We start from the raw sequence: 15,197 nt of genomic DNA on the forward strand, positions 1-15,197 counted from the left end.
TGTCCTGTGCAGAAGTCCTCTGAAGCACAGCATAAAGCTTCAGTCATTCATAGCAACAGGAAGCACTAGAGGTTTTAGCCAGCTTAGTGCTGGAGATAGGAAGCATTAGTGCAGCAGAGCAAAACTTTCATGAGGCTGTTTGATTCCAGATGATGACTGCTGCAGTCATGCTCCTCAGCAATGTGTTAATCCCAGATTCATTCAGGAGGACTGACCCTGCAGTTGATTACTGTCCTGGCAAAAGTATAATCTCCCTGTCCACTTTAGTAGAATTATTCCTTAGTGGTCAGTTTGTAACCACAGAGCCACTCCTGCTGGTTATTTTTGGGTGGTGAGTGGAAGCACATAATAGGTGTTTCTAATAAAGTGGCCAGGCAGTGGAAGCACGAGGTGGGTGTTTCTATAAAAGTGGCCAGTAAGTGAAGGTACAAAGTATGTGTTTCTAATAAAGTGGCCAGTGAGTGGAAGCACAAAGTGGGTATTTCTAATAAAGTGGCCAGTTAGTGGAAGCACTAGGTAGGGGTTTCTAATAAAATGGCCAGTTAGTGGAAGCACAAGGTGGGTGTTTCTAATAAAGTGGCCAGTGAGTCAAAGCACAAGGTATGTGTTTCTAATAAAGTGGCCAGTGAGTGTATGTGAAAATCAACTGCATGGTTGTTAGAGTGCTTTGTTGGCATTTGAAATTTCCAACAAAGTAAATATTTTTCGCTGTGATCACAACTGTTTGGGCCACATTGTGATTTTCATGTTTGACGAAGGCAGTGAGTGCAGCTCTCGTGGATTTATTCAAACATTGGTGGAAAGAGAGTGAGCAAGAGAGAGACGGAGAAAGGGAACAGAATGGATAAAGAGGCCAGTGAGTGGAGGTACAAGGTAAAAAGGTGGGATTTCTTGATTGGAATCATGACCTTAGTTTGCTGAACAACCTCTGGCTTCATGCCTCAAACTTCTAACAATAACTGGATAAAAATTCAATTTACACAGTTTTCCATTTTACCTCAGATGTAGCTGATTAGTCATGACATGTTTGGTGTCTGAACTTTGCTTCTGTAGTTTTGTACTGGAGCTACAAGACTAATGTAGCTAACAAGTAACAAGAGTTTGTGCCCCATCAATTAGCACGGTGCTAATAGCATTCCTTAATCTTCAGACACTAAAGTGACTTGTGTGCAAATAGCAAACTGCTAGGTGGGAGTTTCACTAGCTTTACATAAAACCAAGGTGCTTTCTATGGTTGTAGCGAAGGCGCTCTGGAGTTCAGCTTTAGATGGATGCTCTTGGGAATACTTGAAGTATTATACAGGGAGATTCACTCGAAAAAGGCCCCGAATATTCTGTAATGACTCTCTCTAGGACAAAGCAATCTGAACAAAGCAATGTGTAATGTGCTCCTCAGTATATGGAGCTTCGAACAAGCCGGGATGCCCCTGCATCGGAGCGATGAGGTAGGTGCCGGACAGCTGTTGCAACTTTTAACCTCCGTTTGCAGCTTCCGGATGCATACCCCCGTACCCCTTCATGTGTCTGGCAGAAAACAGTAATGCAATCGATTACACATATGTCGAGGTATGTAGCGTATTTTTTTGGTTTAGATTGCTTCATACTAACAGGAGATATAACAGAATATTCTGGACCTCTTTCGAGTGAATCTCCCTGTATTTTCATAATTATCGTAATTTTAATGCTTAAAAAGCTGTTTAAAAATAATAAATTAAATCTCTAGTTCTGTAAGTTCTCTTCTCCACTATGTAAATCATCACCTTTAAAGTATTGTCAGCATTTATTTAATGCAATAATTAGAAGCATAAATTAAATGGCAGAATATATACGGAAGAACCCTTTTATTCGTTTTTTATTTACGTTTTTTCAGGCTGAGTTTGTCCCAAATTTTGGTTTTGGTGAAGAATTTTCTTTTAATTTCTGACATTGTATGACATACTGTTATCTATAAACATGGGCAACTCAACATTGAAGGGTTAAAATACACCATGAAACTACTTGTCTTCTGTTGAGAGTGTTGTGTTGTGAAGGAAAGCCTTACCTCTCGCCCGTGCTAGTTACACAACCTGCAGGGCTGTGATGAGTGTTATTGATCAGGTGTGTGTGTGTGTGTGTGTGTGGTGCTGGTATTGAAATGCTGACATTTCAGTGGGCTTCAGAGTGCCTAGAGCAGGAGGAGAATGAGGGGTGATCCTGCTCTCGGCTCAAAGCAGGAAAACTGAGGAAAACTCAGCACTCTGACATTTACCCCACCCCCAATCTCCATAGAGACACACACACCCCCCAAACCCATCAAGCTTTCACATGGACACACATGTTCATTGTGTGACCTCTCGAGCCCTGTCGATGAGGGCTGTCATCCTGGAAGAGGAGAGGCCGCTACCATCAGAACAAAAATGTTTCATCATAGGATAAAGGTGATCAGTCAAAATAACTTGATTTGCAGCCGTCCCTCTAAGGGGACAAGTAGACCCAAACCAAAATGCCAGCAAAATGCTCCCGAGTGGCCCCTCAGGAGATCGAGTTCGATCCCTGGTGATGCCACAGTCATTCATGGCCAGGAGTACAAGACAGCACAATCTCCCCCGTCTCCCCCATTACTCAATGCGATGCTAGTCAGCGCAGGCGTCTGTTAGCTGACCTAACAGATCTGGCGGCTGGCACTTTCCTCCGAGCGCGTTCGGCTGTCCAATGACGTTGCATGAGCGGCAGTTTGAAAAGATCCCGTGATGCTTCACAGGTCTCAGAGGAAGCCTGTGCTAGCCTTCACCCTGGTGGTGTTGTGTGATTGGAGGATTCTTGACTAGTGGGAATCCCCCAAAAAAAAGCCACCAAAATGCCCTCTGCAGCATGACAGAGCCACCGGACCCCCTCTCTGTAGGGGTTGAGCATTCAGTGTACGCTGCACATGCACTCTCCCACTTGTGGAGAATATAGGGACTCATATGACTGTATCTCTGTTTTCCACATCTCTGTAGATCAGTGCTAATGGTCTGTACACCACTGACCTCTCAAATGGTCATTCAACTTTGTAATGAGGGGTTTATGCACTGCAGTCCTGCTATAATATCCCTTGTGGAGTTTATCTTAATCCATCTTGAAACAAAATTGAGCACAAAAGAACCTTGTATTCAAACAAAAAACAGCTTCTACACTTTCTGAACCGCCAGTGCTTCCAGCTACAATGATGTGTTTTTTATTTTGTGCTTATGTCATCAAATTAGCTGGTTTTAATTGTTTTATTTGTAATTAATCAAACAAAATTGGCTTTTCACGCAAAAACAATGGCAGAGCGCTCAGCGCTGCATGACATTGCTGTGAGGGATTTAGAAAAAAGCTTTGAAATGCGTGTGTGTTCATGCTCAGGCATGCATGTGAACTCCAGATGTTCTTTTGGTTCATCAAAGGCTTCATGCTGGGCTGTGTTGTGTGTGTGCGCATGTATTAGTGTGTGTTTCCTGGCCTTTTAACAGTTTAGTCTGCATCTCCACCAGTTACCATAGCAACGCCTGCTCCCCAGTCACCTGTAGGATTCCAATGCTGATTGAACTCTGGACTCATTTCGGGGCTATTCCTGTAACTCCATGGCATTCCCGTCCGTGTCCCGATCAGAGCAGCAGGTAGAGCCTGAGCACAGACTGAACCTGGATCGGTCACTGAAAGTTATATCTGAGGTATAGTCTATAGTCTAATGGCAATGTGTCAAACACACCGCCCGGGGGCCAGATTAGGGCGGTGGCACAGTCCTAACAGGCCTGCGAAATTATTTTGATATTTTATTAATATAAGCCCGTTTTCACAATGCCCTGCACTACAATCCAGCCCATTCCTCCAGCAGTAATCTATGGGACAGCGGTCATACCACAGTTCTACACAATTCCACATCAGTCGTATCACCAAACACACCAAGTGAATTTCAGCTGCAGTTCAACCAACAAAAACACTATAAACATTACAAACATTCAGCAGCTCAGAAATTAATCGTAAGAATGAATAAACTTTCAGTAAAGATGGCAGGTGTCTAGATCAAGAACATAGGCAGGTTTAACAGACCTACCTCCTGAGGACATATGTACTTTATATTATATTACATTATATATACTAAGTTTTATACATATATATATATATATATATGTATAAATTGTAGATGTAAAGTCAGAGACGATAGCTCATCTGCTGCTGCACAGTTTGTGTTGGTCATTCTCTAGTCCTTCATCAGTGGGCACAGGACGCTGCCCACAGGGACGCTGTTGGCTGGATATTTTTGGTTGGTGGACTATCCTCAGTCCAGCAGTGACACTGAGGTGTTTAAAAACTCCAGCAGCACTGCTGTGTCTGATCCACTCAGACCAGCGCAACACACACTAACACACCACCACCACGTCAGTGTTCTTTCAGTGCACCACCCAAATAGTACCTGCTCTGTGAGGGTCCATGGGGGTCCTGACCACTGAAGAACAGGGTAAAAGGGGGCTAACAAAGTATGCAGAGAAACAGGTGGACTACAGTCTGTAACTGTAGAACTACAAAGTGCACCTATATAGTAAGTGGAGCTGATAAAATGGACAATGAGCGTAGAAACAAGAAGGTGGTCATAATGTTATGCCTGATCAGTGTGTTTATTTTGTTTATAATAAACAATGGCCGGTTTGTTTTATATCAAAATTTAGATTTTTAAAATGAAATAAAAACATGGGCGTTTTCTGACCCATGGATTTGTTGAGATTTTTTTTTTTAAATGGCCCTTTTAGCAGTTCAGTTTGACACCCCTGGTCTAATGTGGAGAGAGGGGGGGACTAAGAACCCTCTGTTGTAAAACAGTTCACACTCCTCCACAAAGATGACAGTGCTGTTACCTGATCTGAGTCCCCTACTTGGCACCGCACATGTGTACGTCTTTTTACAACACCATATTAGCAGATTAGCTTGGGGTGTTTCATGTAGAAACCTCTGTACACTGCAAAAAATTACATCTAAACAAGAGAACTCATCTTAAATCTAGTATAAATATCTAATATGTCTCATTTTGAGATGACTGTACAAATAAGATTATTAAGCTTATTTCTAGATGTTTTTTACTCATTTAAAGTGTTTTTATCAAGTAAAATTATCTTGCTGTATTGGCAGATAATTTGGCTTGTTTCAAAATGATCTGCCAATATGATGAGAATTTTACTTAATAAAATTACTCAAAATCTAGAAGTAAGGTAAATAATCTTGTAATAATCTTAAAATAATCTCAACATGAAGAATACTAGATATAGCGACCAGATTTAAGATCGTTTATCTTTCCAAGATACCATTTTTGCAGTGCATAAATGCTTTTTTTCTCTTTCCTCATATAATATTACTTAGTATTTTTTCACTATGTTTTCTATGGGTGAAAACATTCAGGTTAGAGCACAGAGGGTGGAGAGGGATTCAGACAAAACCCTGCTCAGTGTTACCATTGTTTTTTTGGATTAGCACGAAAACATGAGTCTCAAATGGCTCCTCACTCCCTACATAGTACACTGCATAGGTCATGATGTGGTGTCCCAGTCCTCAAACAAGTCAAGCCTCAGCTCTCACTCGAAGTCCCCATAACTAAAATGAAGCTCTTATTTTGGACATATTCTGAGAAGAACCAATTCATTGGAAATGACTATTATACATGGACAAGTTGAAGGTAAAGGAGGAAGTGGATGACCAGCAATCAGATGGATACAGTCTGAGGAATCAGGACCCAGCTGAAGATCCAAACAGAAGGCAGGACATCCTGGAGAAACACCATCCATACAGTCAGCAGGAGTCAGAAATGAAATCTTGGCTTCTACACCCAAACGTTTAATAGAATGTTGTGCAGTCTTTGCTGAATATCATTGGCTTTTATTTAGACATAAAAGGCACTGCTTGTGTGTAGAAGCTGTTGTATAATGACCTACATAGTGTGCACTACATAGGGAGTAGGAAGGCCTTGAGATGAGCCTATATTTTGCCCAGCTTTGTTCATATTATTGATATTGTAGCACCCTTACAGGCTAAGAATGCTATTTTATACAAAGCAAGATCACTTAGGTAGATAATCGTCGCCTTAAAGTTTTCACTGTTAAACAGGTAGAATTGGAAAGAGGGCAAAAGAAACATGTAATTACTACCATTTTGTGGCTCGCTGCTGTAAAATTCTTACACATATATGGTACAGATCCAGTAGTGCTGGCTGATGCCAGTAAAAGTAAAGTTCTTTACGCATTCATGACATTGGTGCGCGTGCTCAGTGTTAATCGGGCAGGGGATGCAGATCCAGTAGTGAGAGGCTTTTAACTTTCTTGATATCAAAAAAGCTTTCAAAAAAGTGTGTAAAACTGCCACAGTAAAACATTTTATAGAACATTTTATAAAAACTTTTATAAATGTTGACTTACTTGCTCACCTACATACGTACACATTTCCATTGATCATTTAATGGCTGCTGTCAAAAGGGCTACTGTATTTGACCAGGCTGAACACGTTTACCTTTGCTGTGAAAGTCCTGTTTGAGCAGGATGTGGCAAACTCTACCCATTCCTCCAGTTTAATCCAGTCTTCAGCAGTCAGCACTGCAGGCCTCTTCATCTGCCCGGCCCTGTTTGGAAGCTCTAAGCATTTTTATGTGGCTTTTCTAAACCACTTTCTGTATAGCTGCATTATACTTCATTAAACCCTCAGTTTCCAGCAGTGAAACAGAAATGTAGAATAAAGCTCAGTAGCATTTGAGCTGTTTGAGTCCCTAAGTGACTTCCAAATGGGTACCTTTTCTGCCTCTTTTACATGAGCTGATCAACAAACATGTGCTTAAAGATGGAGAACTGCATTTAGTGCTTGCCAAACAAGTGTTATTAAGCAGTTAGTAATGAAAGTGACTGGAGGGAAATGTGTTTTCATGTGATGGCACAAGCAAAAGCCCCCTGAGCTTCAGATACTGAGGGGTATAAGAAAAACTATGATTAAATTTTAGTCAAGTCAGCTTTATTGTCAATACTACAGTTGAAATTAGTTAAAATTACTCTATAATTTAACATTAATGGGTCATATGGGGATTTATGTTGCTGGCTAAGGGTGTTTTTCTACTGCACCAAGCCCAGTAACAACAGTTCGGTTTTATAGTTTATGGCTCCTCATGACCGGTACTAACACGACATAATAGCCGCTTTTCCACTGCATGGTAAGGCTTGACTGGACATCAGAGCGACACCACATGAAACTGCCGTGACGTGAAGGAGACAAATTTTGTTCTGAAGAGACTGATATCAGCAAGATGAAAGACTGCTGAAAAAAAACAGAAGAGTTTAGGAAGAGTTAAGATGACGAGGCAATTCTGGTTGCTTAAAGGTGACTGGTAGCTAACGCTAACATATGTGTTTAGCGGTTTTCTCTGACCAATCAGTAGTCTGCAGCATTTTTTCGTCACATTTTGGTATCGGCTCGGCTCGCTTGGAGCCTCGATGGAGGTGATACCAAAAATAGTACCTGGGTACCAGATTTGTCCTAAGGAAAACCGAAAAAGGCAAGTAGACTCGAGTCAAGTCGAGCTAGTACCATGCAGCGGAAAAGCGGCTAAAGGCACTTGAGGGTGTCTGTCTTTGGTGACACTTGCGGCATACTGCTTATCTGCTGGTGGGCCGCCCAGAAAACCCTGAGCAAAACACAAGTGGACCAGCAGCTTTGCCATTAGCGGGCCGATAGTGGTCCACTATCCTCTTGCTATCAGGGATGGTCTGCTAAATTGACATAAGCTAGTTAGGAAGCCTGAGTTAACATTATTAGCATTTATGCTAGCCGACACAGAATGAGTGTTCACATATTTACTCTCATATGAGGCATACTGAAGCTGTGTAATGATTCTGTATAATGTACACATTTATGTGAGTGGATGAGAAAAACGCTTTATATTATTTCCAGCACAACTAGTGTTAAGCTAGCTAGTAAGCAAGATAGCTAATGTGTCAGTTCACTCTCTCAAAATCGCAGCTTTGCTTGAGTCTACACATCATTCCAAGTGAATTTTGAAGTTTTTGTGAGTTTGTGCACAGAACAGTACAGTATATCATTTCATATCAGCCAGTAAGTGAAGCTAACTGGTAAGCAAGATAGCTATTTAGCCAAATTAGCATTAATGGAGCTCCAGTTTCCTCCCACAGTCCAAAGACATGTAGTCAGGCCAGTTGATAGTATCAGATTGCCCCAGGGCGTGAGTGTGTCTGCCCTGTGATGGACTGGCGGAACGAATTTGAACTAGAACTATAAGTACCACTCATTCCTGTTTGGACTAGGCTTGTTTTGCTGACCTTGAGCAACATTTGGCGCTCTGTATTTTTGCAATGGTTATATATACATTTGTATCGAGATGGTGTGATGATTCTCTCTCTCTCTCTCTCTCTCTCTCTCTTCCTCTTCTCTCTTCTCTCTCTCTCTCTCTCTCTGAGCTGTATATCCTCCCTCAGCTTTCACTAATCACTCCCTTTCACAGCCTGTCCAGCGTCTTGGTGTGAGAATCCAATAGCTAATTAGCCCAAGTCCTCCCTGCTTTCCAGTCGGAGAGACGGAGGCAGGTCTCAGCTTTTTCTTTCTTAAAGTGAAGCAGATGAGGACTGGCTGAACTCTGAAGATTACACAATACTGTTAATACAGCCCATTCCTGTCTTAGAAATAATACTTGAATACATGAATTATATATATATATATATAGAGAGAGAGAGAGAGAGAGAGACATGTATTATAATGGCATAGAGCTATAATGGTAAGTTCATTATAAGTGCTCACCTATATTTATGTAGCTATGGGTTGGTTAAGCATAGTCCTGGACTACATTACCCTGTCAAAGGAAAATCTCCACTCAGAATGCTGTTCAGTCCAGGACTAGGCTTAATCCCTGTCTGGGAAACTGACCCTATGTGTACTATATGTGAACCTATAGTGCACTAATGTAAGTTAGTTACATGTGTAAAAGGTTGTGAAGCAAAAGTATTAGACCCTTATAAAGGCATGTTATGAGACCTTATAAAAGCCTTATGAATACATATATTGTTGATGTCAGAACAAAACCTCCGATCCCCAAAAGAGTAATTTTACAGGAGAAGGAAAAAACCTTTAGAGAAAAGCAAAGGATAACTGGACTTTTCAAATTATGCACAAAAATGAAAAATGACAATAATGGAGATTCTTTTGTGTGACAATGACAATACACATATAACATTACATGTAATTATTATAACCATGCTGTAATGTGAAGACACACCAGAGCACAGGTTATAATGTATTACAACATGTAGTACTATTTTAAACATAGGTTATCTGCCTTTAGCAGTTCTTAGTATAGAAAGCACTTGTGCTTCTTTGTCTGGCCTTTAAGAGGAGGAAAAAGCAGGAAAGTCAAGCTGTGTGTGTGTGTGTGTGTGTGTGTGTGTATACTTTTTGAGATTTAGGGAGGCTTCTTTTAAAGATAAAATGTTTGTCCGTTCTTGGAATGGGGTCAGTTACATTTTATTCTTCCCCTCTTTCAAAGAGATTAGCTGTGTGTGTGTGTTTGTTTTTGTGTATATTCAGGACAGAGACGTCCTGACTTTGTAGATGGAAGAACAAGAATAAACTATTGGACCAACAAAATGCTCCTGGCTTTGTAAAGTGCTTTTTACACATTGCGTATATATATCAGACTCAGCAGTGCTACTGTGTGTTGCGCACACACACACACACACACACACATTATATACACTATATATATATATATAGGTGGTTATATATCGCTGTTGTCAGAAAAAATGTCATATCTCCAAAATAGTAACTTTACAGGAGAAGGAAAATAACTACTTTACTTTTAATGTAAGTCAATGGAACCAGACTTTTTTCCAAGTCATTTTTGGGTCATTTCTTTTCGTCCATTCATCATTAAATGTACATACAATGTAAAGGGCAATATCATTCAAGCATTTTCAAATTACGTCAAAAACTGAAAAACGTCAAAAATGGAGATGAGGTTTTCTTCCGACAACAGCATCGGAAGAAAATTGCATACATGCACACACACACGCACCTAAGCATGTTGTTTAAGACCATTTTTCTTGCTTATATTTTATATAAAATAGATGTAACAAACAAACATAAATACAGTAAGAAGTCACGAGAATTTCCTATTTTAAAAAAGGTGGTTGATATCTTGTAAGCTAGTTTGGAGAATACATATACAAATATATATGGGGCATATTATTATTATGTATGCATGACTCCACGTCCTAGTGCAATTCTGTGTTGAGGCTCTGAAAGGCCTACAATGTGTCCTTCACCCTCCCCATATTTCAATAAAGATGCATCTTGTCTATCTAAGACAGTCTGTCCTGTTTTTGAACAGTGGCCAGTCTCATCCTGCCTGCCTGGTAATTCACAGACCGTCTGTCTGAAGGCTATCTCTGCAGTTCTTTCGTGCATAGCTGGTGTTTTTCCAAAAGAATCTTGTCCAGCAGTATTGGGCATGCAGCAGCAGCTATCTGTGCTGGGAATTGTTTTGAAATCTTTTGGAGGCTGTGTTTCCATATGATAAGTGTAAGAGAAAACTGAATGATTGTGACGAGCTTCAGAGCGCATTGTTCTGGTCTACAGAATGTTTGTGTGTGCTGACGCGAGTTGAGCACTCTATATTTAAAAAGTTTAGTGTAGTTATGTCATAGTATATGCAGCGAGTGATAAGCGATAACAGGCCGATAACACCCTCTAGTGGCTGCTTGCAAGTGTTTACTGCCTAGGTACACAGTGGAATGCCTTTGAATCAATTGTGTGGTTTATTTTTATTATTTATTTTTGTTAGATATATTATTTTTTATTATTTTATATAAATAACTGACTGTTAATAGAAATTAGTAACTATTTTCAGACAGGCTTTTGTGGCTGTCAGGTGGGATCAAAAATGAAACTTGAATTATCCCCTTGCCTGTTTATCAAATATCAGAAGGTATTCAAATTACGATGTTGTGTCTCCTAAATCCTGTGTAGCAGCTTAGCCTTGCAGCTAAACTAGCAGCTTTACCTTATAAATATTATATTATTATTAGCAAAACTACTGTTCTGAAAAATTGTTCACATATGAAACACTGACTTGTCAGAAAAAAAAATGTGCCAGTGAAAGCAGATCATCGCTTACCAAAGTAAACATACTGCTTCATTTAGAATGATTAAATTACTAAAATAAACATTCCCAAACAATTAAACAATTAAAGCCAAAACAGACGGTTGTTGTTTTCTTAATGGTCAGCAATGGCACGTTCTTCCCTCTATTTGGTGGTCATCACTTGTAATAAAGTTAGTGACCAGTTGGCCTGGAATACTAGGAGCCGCAGCAGGCTTTCAACACTGTAATCAATGTTTTTTCTTTAGATTTGATGAACGTTCCAAAGTTGAATTTTATTTTGACAGCCCTCAAGGCTGTATACAAGAAAGATCAGACAATACTTTGCCGTATCATGCAGCCTTTTACAAATTTTTCTTTTCTCTTCTCCAGAATATGCCTGGACTGCATGATGGACTCCAACAGCGCAGAGTCTGGCCAATATGTGCCCACCAGCACCCTGGGACCACAAATTTATCCACAATCTTCTCCATGGCCACTGCTTCAGAGTGTGGATGACTCCAACGCTTCTTTCTTGCAAGGTGCTGTGAACCTCAGTGCCTATTATGGGATCAACAGTACTGACCCGAAGATTGAAGGTCACGAGTATGACCCTTTCGGTGGTCACTCATTGTGGCAGGTCATCCTCATTGTCCTGTTCACAGGACTGCTGTCTCTTATCACCATCATAGGCAACATTCTGGTCATGGTTTCTTTTAAGGTCAACCGGCAGCTTAAAACAGTCAACAACTACTTTCTCCTCAGTCTGGCCTTTGCTGACCTCATCATCGGGGTCATCTCCATGAACCTGTACACTACGTATATAGTGATGGGGCAGTGGGCCATGGGCAACTGGGCCTGCGATCTCTGGCTAGCAATAGACTACGTGGCCAGTAATGCATCTGTAATGAACCTGCTGGTGATCAGCTTTGATCGATACTTCTCTATTACAAGGCCACTGACGTATCGTGCCAAGCGTACCACCAAACGGGCAGGAGTGATGATCGGACTGGCCTGGCTTGTGTCACTGATGCTCTGGGCACCAGCAATCTTGTTCTGGCAATATTTTGTGGGAAAGAGGACAGTTCCGCCGGACAAGTGCTACATCCAGTTTCTGTCCGAACCAATTATTACCTTTTGTACAGCCATGGCAGCCTTTTACCTGCCTGTAACTATAATGAGTGTGCTGTACTGGAGGATTTATAAAGAGACTGAGAATCGTTCTCGAGAGCTGGCGGGGCTGCAAGGCTCGGGAGGACGGTTAGTAGGAGGGACTGAGCGGCCGCATTTCCATCTCCACGCCACCAGGGGTAGCTCTAGGAGCTGCAGCAGCTTCGAGCTGGGCCGACCCGCCCAAAGACGAAGCTCCTTGCTCACCAGCCGCTTCCGCTGTTGGAAGTGGAGGCCTGGAGGAGCAGGTGCAGGTGGAACCCACAGCGGAGGGGAGGTGGACCAGAGCAGCTGCGACAGCTGGAACAACAATGACACAGGACTTTCCGCCGATCATTCTGGCTCGTCCGACGAAGAGGACAGTGCGCCATCTGCCGCACGTGCCATCTTTTCAATTGTCCTCAATCTGCCGGGCATGAGAGCTGCCGTAAATTCCCAGGTAACATCCTGCGAAGACTTGGATGTTGCTTCGGAGGAAGACCCGCTACGAGGGCGCGGAGATGATGACGGCAAGGGCGATAGCCTTTCGCGCTCTGTCACCAATGGCAACAAGCGCTTTGCCACAAACATAGCCAAAGTGCAGTCTATGCCTGCCATTGAGGCTTCAACCACCAGCATAGACCCCACCACTGCCACCACCGTAAAGTCCCCTTCTGCACCGATATCTTTCAAAGAGGCGGCACTCGCGAAGCGTTTTGCTGCTCGGGCGAGGACGCAGATCACCAAACGCAAGCGCATGTCACTAATTAAAGAGAAGAAAGCAGCCCAGACTCTCAGCGCCATCCTCTTCGCCTTCATCATAACGTGGACGCCTTACAACATCATGGTGCTAGTCAACACCTTTTGTAACGGCTGCATTCCAGAATCCCTGTGGGCCCTAGGATACTGGCTGTGCTACGTTAACAGCACCGTAAACCCGATGTGCTATGCGCTGTGCAACAAGACCTTCCGTAGCACGTTTAAGATGATCCTGCTTTGCCGTTGGGAGGAACAGAGGAGCAAGCAAAGTTTTCTGCAAAGACAGTCGGTCCGTTTCCACAGGAGCATTCCCAGAGACTCGACATAGCAGAGCTAGCGTGCGTGCTAAGCTAACATGGATGAAACATGACTAGGTCCAACCTGTGGATTTAGCCGGTAAATTGTGGAATCATACTGAGGTGGCCCTCTCTTGGAGATTCCATATGGTTCGAGCTTAATTGTGTCCTAAAGTCAAATGATAGCTACAGTTTGAGAACAAACTGTATGGGTTCTAGGACAGCTGGTGACTTCAGTTCCATCCTTTTACTCTTGTACAAAGGAAAAGGGCTTCAATAAGACTCTGCCTTGAACAAGTGCAATTGTCATAAGTACCTTGTGGAAGACAGGGAGGAGTACCTTCTAGAAGCCTTGGATGAACCTGTAATGGAATGCCAGCAACACAGTATCTTGGCCCATATAAGAAACACTTTTGGGAAATTTTAACACCTCTGAATCCCTTTCACTGAACAAAATGTATATTTCAGGGTTGGACTGTTTCAGAAACTAAAAAAAAAGTGGAAATTAAAAAAAACTAAAACAAAGGAGTACAAAATACTTGCGGTGTATGTATCTACGATTGAAGTGACTTATTTGTAACTAAACTTTGGCTGTTTTCTGTGAACTGTGTTGCAAACGAAAGTCTTACCTGTTTGTAAGATGTCAGTATATTCATGTTCTTCTGTATAATGTAAATCGCAGTTGAACAGATTCTATTTCTTTCTTTTTGGACGAAGGATTATTGACGATTCTTCCTCAGAACACTGCTCTGGTAGGCCATTGAGTATGAGTGTTGTTTACATGATTTTGTTACAAGTGCTACAAGTAATTCAATAGCTGTTCTTGCGATATCAAGTGCATATTGATGATTCTGTTGTTTGTACTTTATTGGGGTACCTTGTGCTTGCTTGAACACTGATTACAAGGGCCTACTGAGAAAATGTTTTGTAATATTATCTTTAGCGATGTGTGATGACGTATTTAAAAGACATTGCTCATGCTGATATTAATGTTGTGGGTCCAAATTTGATGAAGTTTTTGCTTTATTGTGGATCTCTTGGCTTACCAGTTTGCTAGCCACGTCCCTGATCATGATGATCTGTTATCTCATTCTCTGATTCCAGTTAAGATCACAATTGTTTAGTAATTGTGTTGCAACAGAAGCTTTTCACCTCATTGTCTGCATGGGAAATTGCATTTTAGGGCCTGGTTGTGATTCCGTTTTTGATCCAGATTAAGTCCAGAGGGAATAATAATGGCTCCTGTTCTTGCAGTATGCTGTCAGTGGAGCATAAGTGCCCTCTGTTGGTCACAAAGTGATCCTACAGGTCAGAACCAGAAAAGTATACATGCTACAGAGCCATGCACCAGAACACAGCGCTGTCTTGAGTTTCCACTGCTCTAGAGCCCAGAATTGGACGGTGTATAAGGCCAGAAGGAACATTAAAGGAGAATTTATAATTCACTAATTTCACAAAATTTCTGTGTAATTCAACTGTGAAGATGTAAACAGAGTCATTCAAAGTGGTTTAATGTGAAATGCGCAGTTCTAAAGAAACTCACTGACATGTTGGCTGATGCCTAATATGTTGTTTTATGCTAATATTGCAGTACAATTTAGGCATTCTTAATGCACATTCATGTGGAGAGGTACATGGAGGGTGTGTAAGGCAAAAATAGTCCCCCAAAAAACATTTTATTTCCAGATTTATCACTATTTTACCATCATCATCATCACATATAAAACTCAGAAGATACTTCTAAGATCACTGGTGGTTTTGAATAGTTAAAAAAATGGCTATATTTGTGCTGTAGTCATGGTGACCCCTGGTTCCCATCACCACCTCTGTAAAGAAATCTGAGTCTGTACTTTTATCTTTTATTTCACATCAAACCA

The 15,197-nt window shown here is 41.5% G+C and overlaps 1 protein-coding gene across 1 annotated transcript in view; it reads left to right on the top strand.

Moving 5' to 3' along the window:
- The window catches only part of chrm3a (cholinergic receptor, muscarinic 3a), a 191,805-nt gene extending 178,236 nt beyond the window's left edge, over positions 1-13,569 (top strand). Inside the window, exon 3 of the mRNA XM_036594160.1 lies at positions 11,510-13,569. Within this exon, the coding sequence (XP_036450053.1) occupies positions 11,526-13,352 (1,827 nt within the window). The 5' untranslated portion in view covers positions 11,510-11,525 and the 3' untranslated portion in view covers positions 13,353-13,569. The remainder of the gene's footprint in view (positions 1-11,509) is intronic.
- The last annotated feature ends 1,628 nt before the right edge of the window (positions 13,570-15,197 follow it).

The sequence above is a fragment of the Colossoma macropomum genome, unplaced genomic scaffold (genome assembly GCF_904425465.1).
Source record: "Colossoma macropomum unplaced genomic scaffold, Colossoma_macropomum, whole genome shotgun sequence".
Classification (NCBI taxonomy): Eukaryota; Metazoa; Chordata; class Actinopteri; order Characiformes; family Serrasalmidae; genus Colossoma; species Colossoma macropomum.